We start from the raw sequence: 13,826 nt of genomic DNA, 5'->3' as shown, positions 1-13,826 counted from the left end.
CTGAGATGATTTGGTAACTGGAAAACAGGGTTGTAACCGGACTGGAAAGACTACAATTATTATTCGAATCTACAACAAAACTTATTCCCATGATAATCCACATTTTGTAATTAAGTAGTTCAAAGGGCCCCGACTGATTTCAGTGTACTATAACATAGTACATGTGTCAAACTGTAGAGGGAATTTCCAGTAAAGCAGGTTATTTTTGCAGGCCTAACAACAGAGCATTATGAATAACAACAACAACAACAAATAAACATAAATCAAACTTGGCTATGGAAGAAAGTTCTCTTACACACTTACATTAGATATAAACTGGAAACACATAAACACCATACAAGTAGCCTAAGAGCAAGTAACCAATTTTATTTCCTTCCCCACAAATTCATTTTTCTCTGTTCACTCATTTATCATCTTTAATAGATATTTATGGCCTATAACCCAAGGTACTTTTGAATGAAGAAGTGAAGTACTAAAGATTTTTGAGTGTGTAGTTTTAATCCTGCTGCAGTATTCCAAGTGCAGAATGCTAAAAACAGTTTCCCTTGGTCTGTGCTTTGCACATTTAAAAGGTCATTATCATTTGGGAAGGGACAAATCACTTTTTTTTTCTTTTTTCATTTCTGATGGAGCAAGGTAATTGCCCTTGACATTAACCAGGAATAGAGAATTTAGAAGTCACTGATAGAATTGGGTTCCTGGTTATCACAGGTAGACAAAGACCTCTATTCCTGCTGATAACCAGGGAAGAGGTGAGAGGCCTCCGTGAGTCACACCGTTCCTGGCAAAGATGCTGGCAGGAGAGCAGCAGCTCTGATCAGCCAGAATTGGTATCAAAACCCCTTGACAACTAGCTCATTATATGAGGCTGATTGGAAAGAACAGTCGTGTAGAGTATACATGCATTTGCAAAAAAATAAAATAAAAATAAAAATCACTTCTGTTCTGTCTAAGCATCCTGTTATTTGGTTGTTTGCTCTCTCTTTAAAAGGACTAGAACTGGTCTTACAGGAATAGTTAATTATACCAGAAATCTTCATGTTTATGCCAAAGTTTTTTCCCAAAGTCTGGCTATCTAAAAAATATTTGCAAAGATCATAATCACTTTTTTTATGTCTTTAAATATAGGGACCTCAACAGATAGATGCTAACTTGCATTTATGTTCAAACTTTGGGGCCCTACTTCCATCCATTCTGCCATTTGGAAATAACAATATCACGCTCACTGCCTCTCATTCAAATTCTCTTTCTATTGTACATCTCAGTGCTCCTGGGGGAGCTAGAGTGTCTCTCCCCAGGTGCCAGCTATTCCTCACAGAGCTTGGTTTTGTAATGTCCTAATCACTGCATTGTGAATAGTAAATTACTGGAAATTACCGTCAAATAACCTGTGTACAGCATATGAAACCTATATTAGCCTAATGAAAATAACTTAGTGTTATTAACCTCATAAAAAATAATTTTAAAATAATCAAGGAGAACTGTGTAAAATGACTTAAATCTCATTTTAATAAGTGATTTTGTAAATTTTCCTGATTATAAAAAGTTGAAGAAATTTAATAATTTATTATATAAGAGAAAAGGAAAATGTAATGTAAGTGAGTTTTTAGATCATTCTAGACCAGGCTCAGAACACTTTCTGGAAGATGGTTAAGTGGTGAAATGTATTTCATTATTTGATGAAGACAGGGAGTGAAAGAGCTAGATAAACCTTTCCAATTGTTTATAAAAAGAAGAAAAAAGAATTATTAGCCACATATTTTTTAAGAACACCTGAGCTGAAGAGAGTTTTATACCTTTTAGTCAAATACACTGAAATCTACCTGACATCACTAGAATAAAAATAAATCATTTTTACATGTTGCAAACTTAGAAACTGAGATAATTTGGACAGGTGTTAAGATGAAGTTTACTTTTACTTTATTTATGGTAAAGTTTCCTAAGAAAGTGAACAAAATAAACAGGCTTGGTAGGATGTTTTATCCTGCCAAGAGGGAATAAGTCTTTTTCAAGCTCATTCCTCCCCGACCCCTCTCAGCATTCATTGAGTGCTCACTCTGTGGATGTGTTTCTTTTCTACTGTAGCTCTTTAACACATTACTATAAACTTGGTGGCTTAAAACAACACAAATTTCTCTTAAAGTTGTATGGATTAGAAGTCTGACGTGGGTCTCGCTGAGCTAATAGCAACGTGTCCATAGGCTGCATTTTCTTTCTGGAAGCTCTGAAGAAGCATCTGAGATTGGCCTTTTTTTTTGTTGTTTGTTGCCTTTTTCAGTTTCTAGAGGCCATCCGTCTATATCCCTTAACTTATGGTTTGCTTCCTTCATTGAATACCAACAACATTACATCTCTCGGACCATTTTTTTTTGTAGTCACATCTCCCTCTGACCACAGCTGGAAAAGGTTTTGGATATTAAGGGCCCACGTGATACGTTGTGTCCACCTGGACAATCCTGGACAGTCTCCCCATCTCAAGGCCCTTAACATTAATCACATCTGCTATGTCCCTTTTTTTAAAATTTTATTTTAATTTATTTTTCCAAATACATTTGTCTCTGCCTACCCCCCACCACTTTCCCTTGCCCCCTCCCTCCCTCCCTCAGCTCTTCCCCTTTGGTTTTGTCCATGAGTCCTTGCTATATGTTCCTTGACGTTCAGGGATCATTGCTATAGTTCTTTTTGCCATGTGTGATAATGCATTCACAGGTTCCAGGGACTGGGACCTGGATATCTCTGAGGGGACCATCTGCATGCCACAGTGGGAGGTGGTGTTCTGTTCACAGGACTGTGAATCAGCATCAGAAGATACTAGTGTAGACATACTCATTTTAAATAAATTTGGTGTATAATAAGGGAGCATAATAAATTTATATTTATTAATGAAGGGGATAATGATCAACTTCCTTTAAATAAAAAACATTCCTAAAGTGTTTGCAATGTTTTTATGTACATAAAATTTAAAAAATAATTTAATGATTGTTTACTAGTAATTAATAATACTAATTGCGTTGCCTTCCACAAATTTACATATTTTACATAATTTAATTATAATAATATACCTTTATATACATGATACTACTTTATAATCTGTTGTCTTCATTTAATTCTTATACATAGTATTATGTGAACTAAATATACTCTTCCACCCTTCATCAGAGGGAGAAGGACAAACTAAAAATGGTGCGCGGGCAGCACAGAGGCTTTTTCAGCCAGTGCATGTGTACTCTGCTCGATTGCTCCTTCTAATCAGCCTCATAATGAGATGGTCAAGGAAGCATTGAGACCCATATGAAATAAAATATTTGTATTTTGTTAAGCTTTAATCCTGATATTAGAGATTCATGTGCTTACAGTTTCTTGCTAGTATAGATAATGCTTACTGTACATTCAGTTATTTGTACAGCTGTTTTTTGCTTTTATTGAATAAATCCCTAGGGAAAAAATCCTTTGAAAGAAATTATGGACTCAGAATATATGGCTACTGCTTGCCTACCCATTCCCCTCTTCTTATTTATTTATAGAACCATAATTTTGTTCAGGCATTAGGTGGTATTTTGGTCAAGGACCACGGGTTAAGCCCTAAGAGATGAAATTGTCTATAAGCCAGACCTGAAAACTTCTGTCTCCTTTGCCAGTGACTGATTTAAGAATTACCTGTGACTCAGCTCTGTCCAATAAGACCAAGTTGAAGTTTCTGTAGCTGGTGAGGGGTTGATCAGGACTTGGATTTAGGCTGCTGCTTCTGTGATGTGCCAACATTTCTGTGTACCATCTGGGTGTCTGTTTTTAGTATAAATCAGAGGAGAGGAGGAGCTGAGCTAAGATGAGTTTGGAATAAGAGTAAAAGGCAGTGCAGAGGATGGAGCAAAAGGATTCAAAGATGACTGACACACGGGGCCAGGACCACTGCGTAGGAGTGAAAGTGCCATTGGGACTGTAGGATTGTAGTTCAAGTGTTTCATATGCGCAGGGATATTGACTTCAATTTGGAATATGTGACCTGAGGACAGAACATCCCATTAAGTGTGGGCCTCCAGAGAGACAGAGATTTCAATGGAAATGTACTATGAACAACAAATACAAGCCCTCTATATAACTTAAAATTTTCTAGTAGAAACATTTTTAAAAAAAGGGAAAGAGAAACCATTGATGTTAATTTTAATAATGAACTTTATTGAACACGATATGTCAAAAATACTATCATTTCGTTATATAATCATTACATATGCCAACATCTTAGTTTGCTCTGGCCACATTTCAATTGATTCATAGCTGGGTGCCTAGAAAGACAAATTAAAAACAATTTATAATGTCAGCACCTTTCTTTTCTTGTGGATGTGAACCTGTTTCGGCTGGGTTTTTTTTTTTGTTTTTTGTTTTTTTGCTATTATGGACAACTCCATGGTGAACAGTCATAGGTACAACTCCCGGTGCAGAATTTGGGATAGCACATTCCCAGGAGTAGGATAGCTGGGAGGCAGCTGATGAAATACTGCCCCGGTTTTTTCCAAGGTGGTGGCACCAGTTCACAGTCTCACTAGTAGTGCGTGAGAGTCCGCGCTGTTCTGCATTCTTGCTGACATTTGGAGAAGTCACATTTCTTCATTTTTGTCAAACTACTCAGTATAAAATGTTTATTATTTTGTAACAATCTGCATTTATCTAATAATTTATGAGCTTAAGTACTTTTTTCCAATGCAATTCAATATTTCTCTTCTGTGAAAATCACAAGTAGTTACTCATTCAAACATAAATATGTATGTTATATGTTATATATATTATATTAATTCACATATGTGTCATATAATAAATTCATTCACAAATATTTATTAAGCAGTATCTGCTACACATTGGTCTAGGTAATGTAAATATACCTGTGTGGGAAAAAATAGTCCCAAATCCTGTCCTCATGGAGTCTGCATTCTAGTGTGTGTATGTGGTAAGGAGGGGGAGACAAAGAAAAGTAAAACACTATGTGCCCTGTGATGCTAGTGAACTATGGTTTAAGTCTGACTCTGCCATTTTACATCATTAAACCTTGGTTTCTGCAGTTGTGGGAAGGGGAAGCAATTGAATCTATCTTATATTGTTTATTAATTGCATATGAAGAAGTTGACACAGTGCCTGGCAAATTGTTAGGACTCAAAAAATATTATTATTTTCCTCTTTCTTGCATCTACTTTTTCTTCAGTGATTTTTTTTTCAGTTAAACTACTGAAGTTTAAAGTTAAATATGGTTTGGTTTTGTTGAAGTGTTGGCTCTCATTTGGGTATCAGCCTGCTGGTGTTTTCTACAATGAGACAGATGATTTTGGCTAATTTTGAGCTGTGTTATTTTGAAACTTCTTAAATCCCAAGGATCCAGAGCCTGAGAACACACACTTTAAAAAAAAAAAGCTGTGTCGTATCAAATAGCCTAAAATGTGGGAACATTCATAGGATTGTCTCATATAATTCAGGGCTATGTTCTGTAAATATGTGTTGCTTGAATTCATTTTACTGTAACGATCAATTTATTGTAAACAGACTCTGTGCAAAGTACTGTGTAGAAGAGATGAATATGACCTTATTAATCTTTGGGACAATTATTTTTTCCTTCTTTCTTAGATAATGATGTTGAAAATGATCTTCAGTCAAGCATCAGTTGAGCACTGCAAGACACAACCAGAAAAGCAGAAAGAATGCAACTTCTTCTTAATAGCTGTCCGCCTGGCTTCACTGAACCAGATCTTGGATCCCTGGGTCTATCTGCTGCTAAGAAAGATTCTTCTTCGGAAGTTTTGCCAGGTAGCAAATGCTGTCTCCTGCTGCTCTAATGATGAACAGAAAGGGCAGCCTATCTCATTATCCAATGAAATAATACAGACAGGAGCATGAAAGAAAACACTTAATCAATTTGCATGTTCACAGCTTTCTGCAACAAATAGCCATAAACCTTACTGTGAATTTAGGCATCTCTGGCATGCCATTGTTTATGCATTGAAGTAGAATTTTTCATATAAGGCTGACTGGTCTCATAGATAATCTCATGTGTGCCAAAGGTACTGAAACACAGACAAAGGAAAATATATGAAATAACAGTCTAGTGTTTTAGGTTCTCTGCCATTTGTAGCTGAATATGTGATTATTTATAAATGATCTTGATCTGTGGTGGGAGTAGGGAGGGGAAAGCTATTATTCTAGTATACTGAGCGCGTGGCTGGTTTAATGCATAGATCATCGAAGACAAGGCAACTGTTTGTTTTTGTTCAAAGTCATTGGTCTTCTGTGTTCTCTTTCACTCTCTCCTTCTTTCTCTCTGTGTCACTTTTTGCTCCCTTACATTTTTTGAAAAGTTGAATTAAGATTAAAAAATGTATTTACAATATTCATTGGTACTGATGTTATTTAAGTATTGTTCAATATGTAAATTAGCTGCTAAGGTTACAAAGTTTAAGTGTTGGTTGTGTTGGTAATTAGGTTTACTTATTATCTGAATAAGAGCCAATTTCATTTATTTTAAATATGTGTGGACTTGTGACTATTCAAATGGCTAAATGTTCTTCCTTTTGAGTACATTCTTAATTCCTACGAGCCTGGAGAAGATTCATGAAACTGATCATGAGAGTCAGTGAAGTGACTTTTCAGAATGCTATTTAAGGACTCATTTGAGCACTAAATATAAGTACTCTGGTTAATTATTTCTGATTTTTTCACCAAAAGTATTCTCTAGTCTTTTGGATATTTAAATCCAAATAATTAAATACTAACTCTGATCCTAAGACCAATAAAATTTTAAGAGTTCCATAAAGACTTTCCATAGTTAGGCCCATATTATTTTGGGCTTAATAATAATAAGAACAATATTATTTTGTTCTTATTCAATAAGAGGGCAGCACTTTCTCTACCCTCTCCTCAGAGTAGCTCTATCTAAATATTTATTATTAAGTATTTTTGTTATGGTCAATATATATATATATATAACCTTAATAGCTAAGCTGTATATCTTTTAGGCACCAGTAGATCACTACTTTAAATTTTGAGAATTGCACTTTTTAAAAACATTTTCCCAACAAACACAACAGTCGTTTAAGTTAGGCCTACACAAAACGTTCTTTGTATTCTTGGAAGCATTCATTTTGTAAACTTTTGTATTCAACTTTTTCTCATCAAGTTTCTAATCTCCAGGTTACTTTATTGCTTTCTTCATTAAAAAAAAACAACCAAACTTGAGATTTATTTATACTTTTTTTTATAGTAACTATATTTTTCATTGAGTTTTGTAGGCATTTGGGGAAGAATTAGCTTTAACAAGTACCAGATATCTATTAGATTACTATGTACACCAGCCTAGGTCAATCAAGAATGATCATTTTAAATGACCATGCCAAACTGAGTGAGAAGATAAGATCTCTTGGGAGTACTTAGGTAATTTGTGATAGTTTGGCAAATTTAGGTTGTAGAAAAAATGGTGATAAGTGACCTATGTGAAAACCCCATTTTTAAATCTCTCTGTGTCTTAGTTGGATTATCCCACAGGTCACCTTGTTGGGGGATGAGACAAAGCTATCTACTTTACAGGAAAAAAAAGTGTACTTAGATGACCTTGGAATAAAAAGACTTTACTTCTTGAGTGGTCCTCTGACCCTAGGTTTTAATTAGATAGACACATGTGCCATGTGGATTTGAGTGGTGTGAGCATGATGGGGTTATTTCTTCCAACACCTATCACTGCACTCGGAATACAGGAAGTGCTCAAAATTTGTTCAGTGAATGAACGAATAAATGTCTGCCAAACCCAAGTGTCATCAGCGAGGCACTGCCGAAGAGTCAAAGCACTTTATGCCATTACAGTTTGTCAAGCTGATAAAGTGAATGATCTCTGCTTATTTAATTACAGAAATATGAATTTATCTTCAAATGTGTAATGTCATATTGTAGCACAACAAAGTGCTTTATTTTTATTAATAATTTAAGAGACTGATAAATTCAAGAGATAATGGAGATTACTGTCAAAAAACCCCTTTTTATCCAACCACAGAAATACATAAAGACAAAAGAGCCTGAGACTTACTCTTGACCACAAAATAAATTCTTATCCCAAGGACCTGGTAGGTGTAGACAAATGGCAAGTTTTTGAGGTGGGAAAGGAAGAAATTATGTAAGTGACATGTGAGTTTTGTTATCTAGGCAGCCATTTGTTAGTCCAGGGTAAACCTGACAAGAAATAAAAGTCAAATAATTTTAGCCTTGGAATGATAATTGAGGTGAGATTTCATAGACATTGTGCAGAGGCTGAAGACATAGTTTGGAAGTGGACCTCTACAGTCATTATAGAAGAGTATGCCTGTTGCCAAGTTTAAGTTCATTGGCCTTAAAATTCACTCTCATATACTTAGTTTATATGAGCAGGAAAAAAATGCATGCATAAATTATGACAATTCCTAAACTTCACATTATTGGTAAAATGAATAGAGGCCTAGGAAACCACATGAAAAGAAATGAGTGAGTAGAATGTGGAAATATAAGTAAAATCAGCCATAAAAGGTTTGATAAAGGAGTTCTGATTTTCTAATGATAAAATTATACAGCTATGCTAAGTCATAGAAGAAAATCATGATGTACTCTCCAATAAGAACAGTTGGCTTTTCAAATAAAATAGGTATGGTGGATGTCCTAAAAATACGGTACGTTGAAAAAGGTAATGTGTTATCTTACAACTTACCACATTTACCTATTGCTGTATCCAAGAAATTTCAAGTAAACCTAAGTGTTTAATTGTGCCAGATTTAAGTGACAGTGAGTTTAAAAAATGCATATATGTTTCTACTTAACACTTTCTCAGTATATGAAAGATCTCAGGACCATATCACAGGAGAGAAACTGCAGAAGCTCCTGTAAAAGTGAACTATAAAAGGCCCCATGACCATGCTGACGCATTGAAACTGTTCAGGCTACTTTGAGGAGGTGGGAAATCTGTGCCAGTATTCTAATACGAAATTTTCAACTAAATTAGGCTTTTTATTTATTTAATACTTTTTATATTTTTGTTGGTTTTGACTCCAAATTAGTGATTTGCTTTTAATCTTTTCCACAACAATCGTTTAATAGTTCTTTTGTATTGAGATCAAGTTGGAGACAGAAAATAGGCAAATTTGGTTCTTTGTAATTTTAGGCACATATGTTGCCTACTTATTTTCATACTTTAACCCTAAAAGCTACTCTTGAAATATGCAGGATACTGGAAGATGAGTGGCACAGAGACTGCAGGGTATTTATTACTGAAATCACATGGAATAATTAAAATTTCTATGATTTACCTTTATGAAAAGTTTAGACCATCAACCATCCCACATCATCACAACGGCTGGTTTATTGCTGGTTTTGTGCTTATATACGTCTCAATAAAAATCTCTAAAACTGATGTCTAAATAAATGTACAGAATTATTCAATGAATACAATTACATCATGTTCAAAACAAAGATTTTAATACTGTGGCCAAGTCCATGGAACTGTTTTCTGAGTTGCAATAAAATGCTGAAAAGAGGTGCCATATGTCTGTGATGTTTCATCACATTGGTTGTGATAGGCCCAATGTACAAAGTTGAAAATCGATCTAAAACTCACATACACATTTGTTAAGAAGCTGAAGCTCAGTGCTCTAAGACAACTAATACATGGCGATAGCATAGGAAGCATAAAACAGAGAACCAGGGAACTTTTTTCATAGAATTTCATTATATTGGTATCGTTTATATAGATACTAATCTCATACAAATGTTCATATTCATCTGGATTACTCCCCTTGAAAAGATTTTAATTTTATTATGAATTTGTGCCTATGGTTATCAAGTAAAATCTTGTTTATGTCTCCCCTGAATGTATTTTTTTTAATTGAATTCACCTTGAATAAAACTAGAGAAAGTAATAAAAGGATAGTGCAGGGTGACTTTGTTCTCAAAGTGATAAAGGGAAAACCGAGACTGTACATATCTGTAAAAGACTTATCAATTCTACAATAAAGTCATTTTTTTCAAAAAGATCAAAAATTAGTTTTTAAGTCAGATGTAAAGCTGTCTTCAAAACATTCTACTTAACACCACCATTCTTACTCTCCCTCATTCTCTACTGTTTTAAGGAATGAAAGAGCAGAAAATTCTTATTTTATATATTCTCTATTTTATAATCCCTAAAAGGATTGCATTAAAGGCTTATAATTTATACAAATTGAGTTATAAACTATTACATTACCATACCCTCAGCCGAGTACATCATGATTTTCTTTACATCTGATTGAAATACACTTCAATCAAATACATATGATATTCATGTATAGATCACATTTTCTTTATTGAGAATTAAAATTATTTTTTCAGAAGTTTTACCTCAGTTTCATACCATAGACAACCCAAATATCTCCTGGATTACATATTTCTTCACTAGAAACAAGACTCTTCCCCTCAGACTCCTTGTCTCCAACCTGTTTTTTCATTTTTTTTTTCCCTTGGAGTGAAAGTAACAGAAATATTTACTATTGGTGAAACTGGGATTGTTTTCAAGAGGAGAGAGAATGGCTTCATATTTCTAATATGCTAATGTCCTAATATATAAAACAGGTTTGAGTCTGTTCTTTTAATAAGCCTGCTTTGATGAAACAATTGTATTATGGGAATAAAGATAGGAGGGAAAGGTTACCATCAGGAACAAATCAACCTTTTCAGGCTTTTTGAGCATTTTGGAGATGATTCCACTTCTAAAATTATTTTCAGATGTGCAGCTTGTAAATTCCTTTGTCAATTGATTTAGAATTAGACTATTTTGGCCCTTAATTAAAGTGAATCAGATATCTAGCCAAAAGCTAGCCCATCACCAAACTCTAATCATGATTTGAAGAGTTCCTTTATATAGTTTTCAGTTTCTGTAGAAATCAAAGCTGTAATGGTAAGCAGAGAAAATACATATGACTTACTGACACACTTCCATGTTATTTCAACTTTTGAAAGGATTCTTAGTATGGAGTGGGCACGGAGGGTGGGTTAGAGAACCCATAGAAAGATAGGGAGGAAACCCTGTACACTTCCAACCCTGTTAACCATCTTCATCCTTTTAGGCCATTCTACAGAAGCAAAGAGAGGAAGGCACTGCATTTATCTTTACGATGGCGCGTCAGTCAGACAAAGCAAGGAGTGGCCAGGGTTCTTTTTTGTTAAGAGCAGGTTTTCAGAGCAAACAAGTCATCACTGGAAGCTAAACATTCTTTTTCCCAATCCATATACATTACACGTATAATATATGTATTACATATTATATATGTATTAAATATTTCCCAACCCATGTATTACTTTACCTTCTCCCCCTTTATCGACCAAATGTATTTATACAAATAGCATAAAGTTGAACATTTCTTTAAGCAAACAAACTAAAAATAGGCACTGATTATCTTGATCTGGTTACAACAAATGAAGTGTGTCTAAGTAAGCACTGAAATCGCTGGCACTTTAATAAATAACGTAAACTTGGTATAGAAAACATATGTCTCCCCACCAGTTCTACTCAGCATCCAATCTCTATGCACTTGGTTAAGTAGAACATTATACTTTTGTCACCTCTTTGTAAAGTTTTTGGGGGAGTTATCTTAAATATATTTAAATATATCTTTCAGCATGTTTTAAAGTCTAGTCTTCAATACTGTGGAGACAAAGAATAAAAGAGACTATGAAAAGTACACCAGAATTTTGATGGCAATTCAAGTCATAGCCAGTCTGTGTATTTAATAAATTTATGTTATTTATGTGGTGTTTGTCAATGGAAAATAAAGTTGAATGTTCTGAAATGTTCCTGTCTTTTTTTCCTGATGTCAAATTATGTCAGGAATATTATAATTATAATTGTATTAAATACTATCCTGAAATCCTATTTGATATACTTTGTCAAAATAACAGCACAAGGTAATACAACAGCATCATATTATCTGGAACAATAAAATCATTTTGTTTCATATTCTATAATCATCAACAGTACAAATTATCATTTATATGCTACAAATCTGAGAGGTGCCTTTTTCCCATTTTCAACATGATACTTATTCATGTTATAATACCATGATTGTAGTTGTTAATACAAAAGTACATTTATAAATTATTCTAAACTTAGTTCTTCCTTTTTCTTATGGATTCTAGTGTAATCTACCAGCAGCCAACGTAAGAACCATCTTTGGGTACATTTAGACCCTTGAGCAGTCTTATCACTCGCATTGGTAGGTGTTGGTTACCAGTGGCGATGACGGTGGGGCTGCCCTGCTACCCAGTCTCCTGTGCTCCTTCAGGTCTCCCTCCTCTCCCTTCTTCCGTGAAGGGAGTTCTGTACGATGTAAACTACGAAGCCAAGCTTTTTAAAAGTAGCTCCTTTTGGAACCCAAACCAGTCCTCCAACCCAGACTTGTTCTTTCCTTCAATATGTATTTGCTGTGTACCTATATACGTCAAGCATTCTGGTAGATGCTAAGACACAGGAATTTTTATTTTAAAAAGCTTTCAACAGATTTAGTAGGGGAATAAGAAATAATTTGATCAGAGCTCTGATTAAAGTAAGCGTGTGGTACTATGTGAGCACATGGGGGAGGTGAAGCTAAAATAAGAAATGGTTTCCTGTAGGAAGTGACATTTAATCTGCATTTTGGAGAAAGGCAAAGGTGTTAACCAGGAAAGGGAGCACATTTCAGGATAATGTTTCATTTGACTCTGCCCAAAGCATTACAATTTCCACGGTACTGAAACTGCCTAACGTGTGCTGGCTCTTGCGGGAAGTGCGGGTCTGCATGGAGCGCATCTGTATAACCTCCCAGAGCGGGTAAGAGCGGCAGAGCCTGAGAGCAGGGGTTCTCAGCCTCAGCATTATAGACACATTGGGCCAGATAATTCTTTGTTGTGACAGCTGTCCTATGCATTGTAGGCTGTTGAGCGGTATCTCTGGCTTCTCCCCACTAGATGCTTGTAACACTTCCCCAGCTGACAATCAAAAATGTTGCCAGATATTGCCAAATATATCATGGGGGATGTAATTGCTCCCAGTGAAGAACTTGGTGGCTATGGCCACCAAGAAGGTGCCATGTATCAGGACAAGGCCATCTGTGAGACCTGGGCTCTGCCAGATCTGACCGTTCTGGCATTTCCTGAGGCAGCAGGCACTAGGGTACCAGTGTGTGTCTGACTGTACTCCCACTGTAACAATGCCCGGATCACCTCCTACCCTGATCCACTTCTATAATCACATCGACCTATTCACAAATGAAAAGGTACGATTTCTTAGAGAGTATCACCTTTCTATTGATGCTTCCAATCCCTATTTTGTCCTTGATAAGAGGCCCTAGGGTTGTATGTCTCTCAAAGGGATATCTAAAGAGACTGAGTCCATTTCTCCCAGGGCATTTAAAAACCTGTTATTCCTCTTAAACTCACATTTCCAGACTGGTGCTTTACTAGGAGAGAACTAACTTACCAAATTCTGTCTTCAGTGAGATTTTTGCGTATTTGGTCTGTGTAACAGACCTGTAGCAGCTGTATTTAATCTGAAGGATTTTTCTCAAAGAGTAGTCTACTTTTAGGCAAATATCTCTTTTAGCCTGGGCCTTTCTCAGCATATGCCTGTCTGTGATACCTCAAGTACAGGGCTACTACCATACATTTTGATGATAGAACTCAGTCATAATCTCTATAACTGTATGGAATGGAAAGTTGAAAACCTTAAACCCCAAAACTGACCAAAAAATAAAATTGGAACAAGAGTATTCATTGGTTTATTTCTGAGGCCAAGAAAGATGTGTGGATTCTTATACAATTGTTTT

The 13,826-nt window shown here is 35.4% G+C and overlaps 1 protein-coding gene across 2 annotated transcripts in view; it reads left to right on the top strand.

Moving 5' to 3' along the window:
- The window catches only part of PTGER3 (prostaglandin E receptor 3), a 197,063-nt gene that overhangs the window by 25,975 nt on the left and 157,262 nt on the right, over positions 1-13,826 (top strand). For both annotated transcript variants that reach the window (XM_054574693.1, XM_054574683.1), the window contains exon 2: positions 5,611-5,790. In XM_054574693.1, coding sequence (XP_054430668.1) covers positions 5,611-5,790 — 180 coding nt within the window. The remainder of the gene's footprint in view (positions 1-5,610; positions 5,791-13,826) is intronic.

This window comes from Pteronotus mesoamericanus, unplaced genomic scaffold, assembly GCF_021234165.1.
Source record: "Pteronotus mesoamericanus isolate MK-2021 breed Mesoamerican mustached bat unplaced genomic scaffold, CSHL_Meso_final contig_105, whole genome shotgun sequence".
Classification (NCBI taxonomy): Eukaryota; Metazoa; Chordata; class Mammalia; order Chiroptera; family Mormoopidae; genus Pteronotus; species Pteronotus mesoamericanus.
This window is presented reverse-complemented; position numbering and strand designations above follow the sequence as displayed.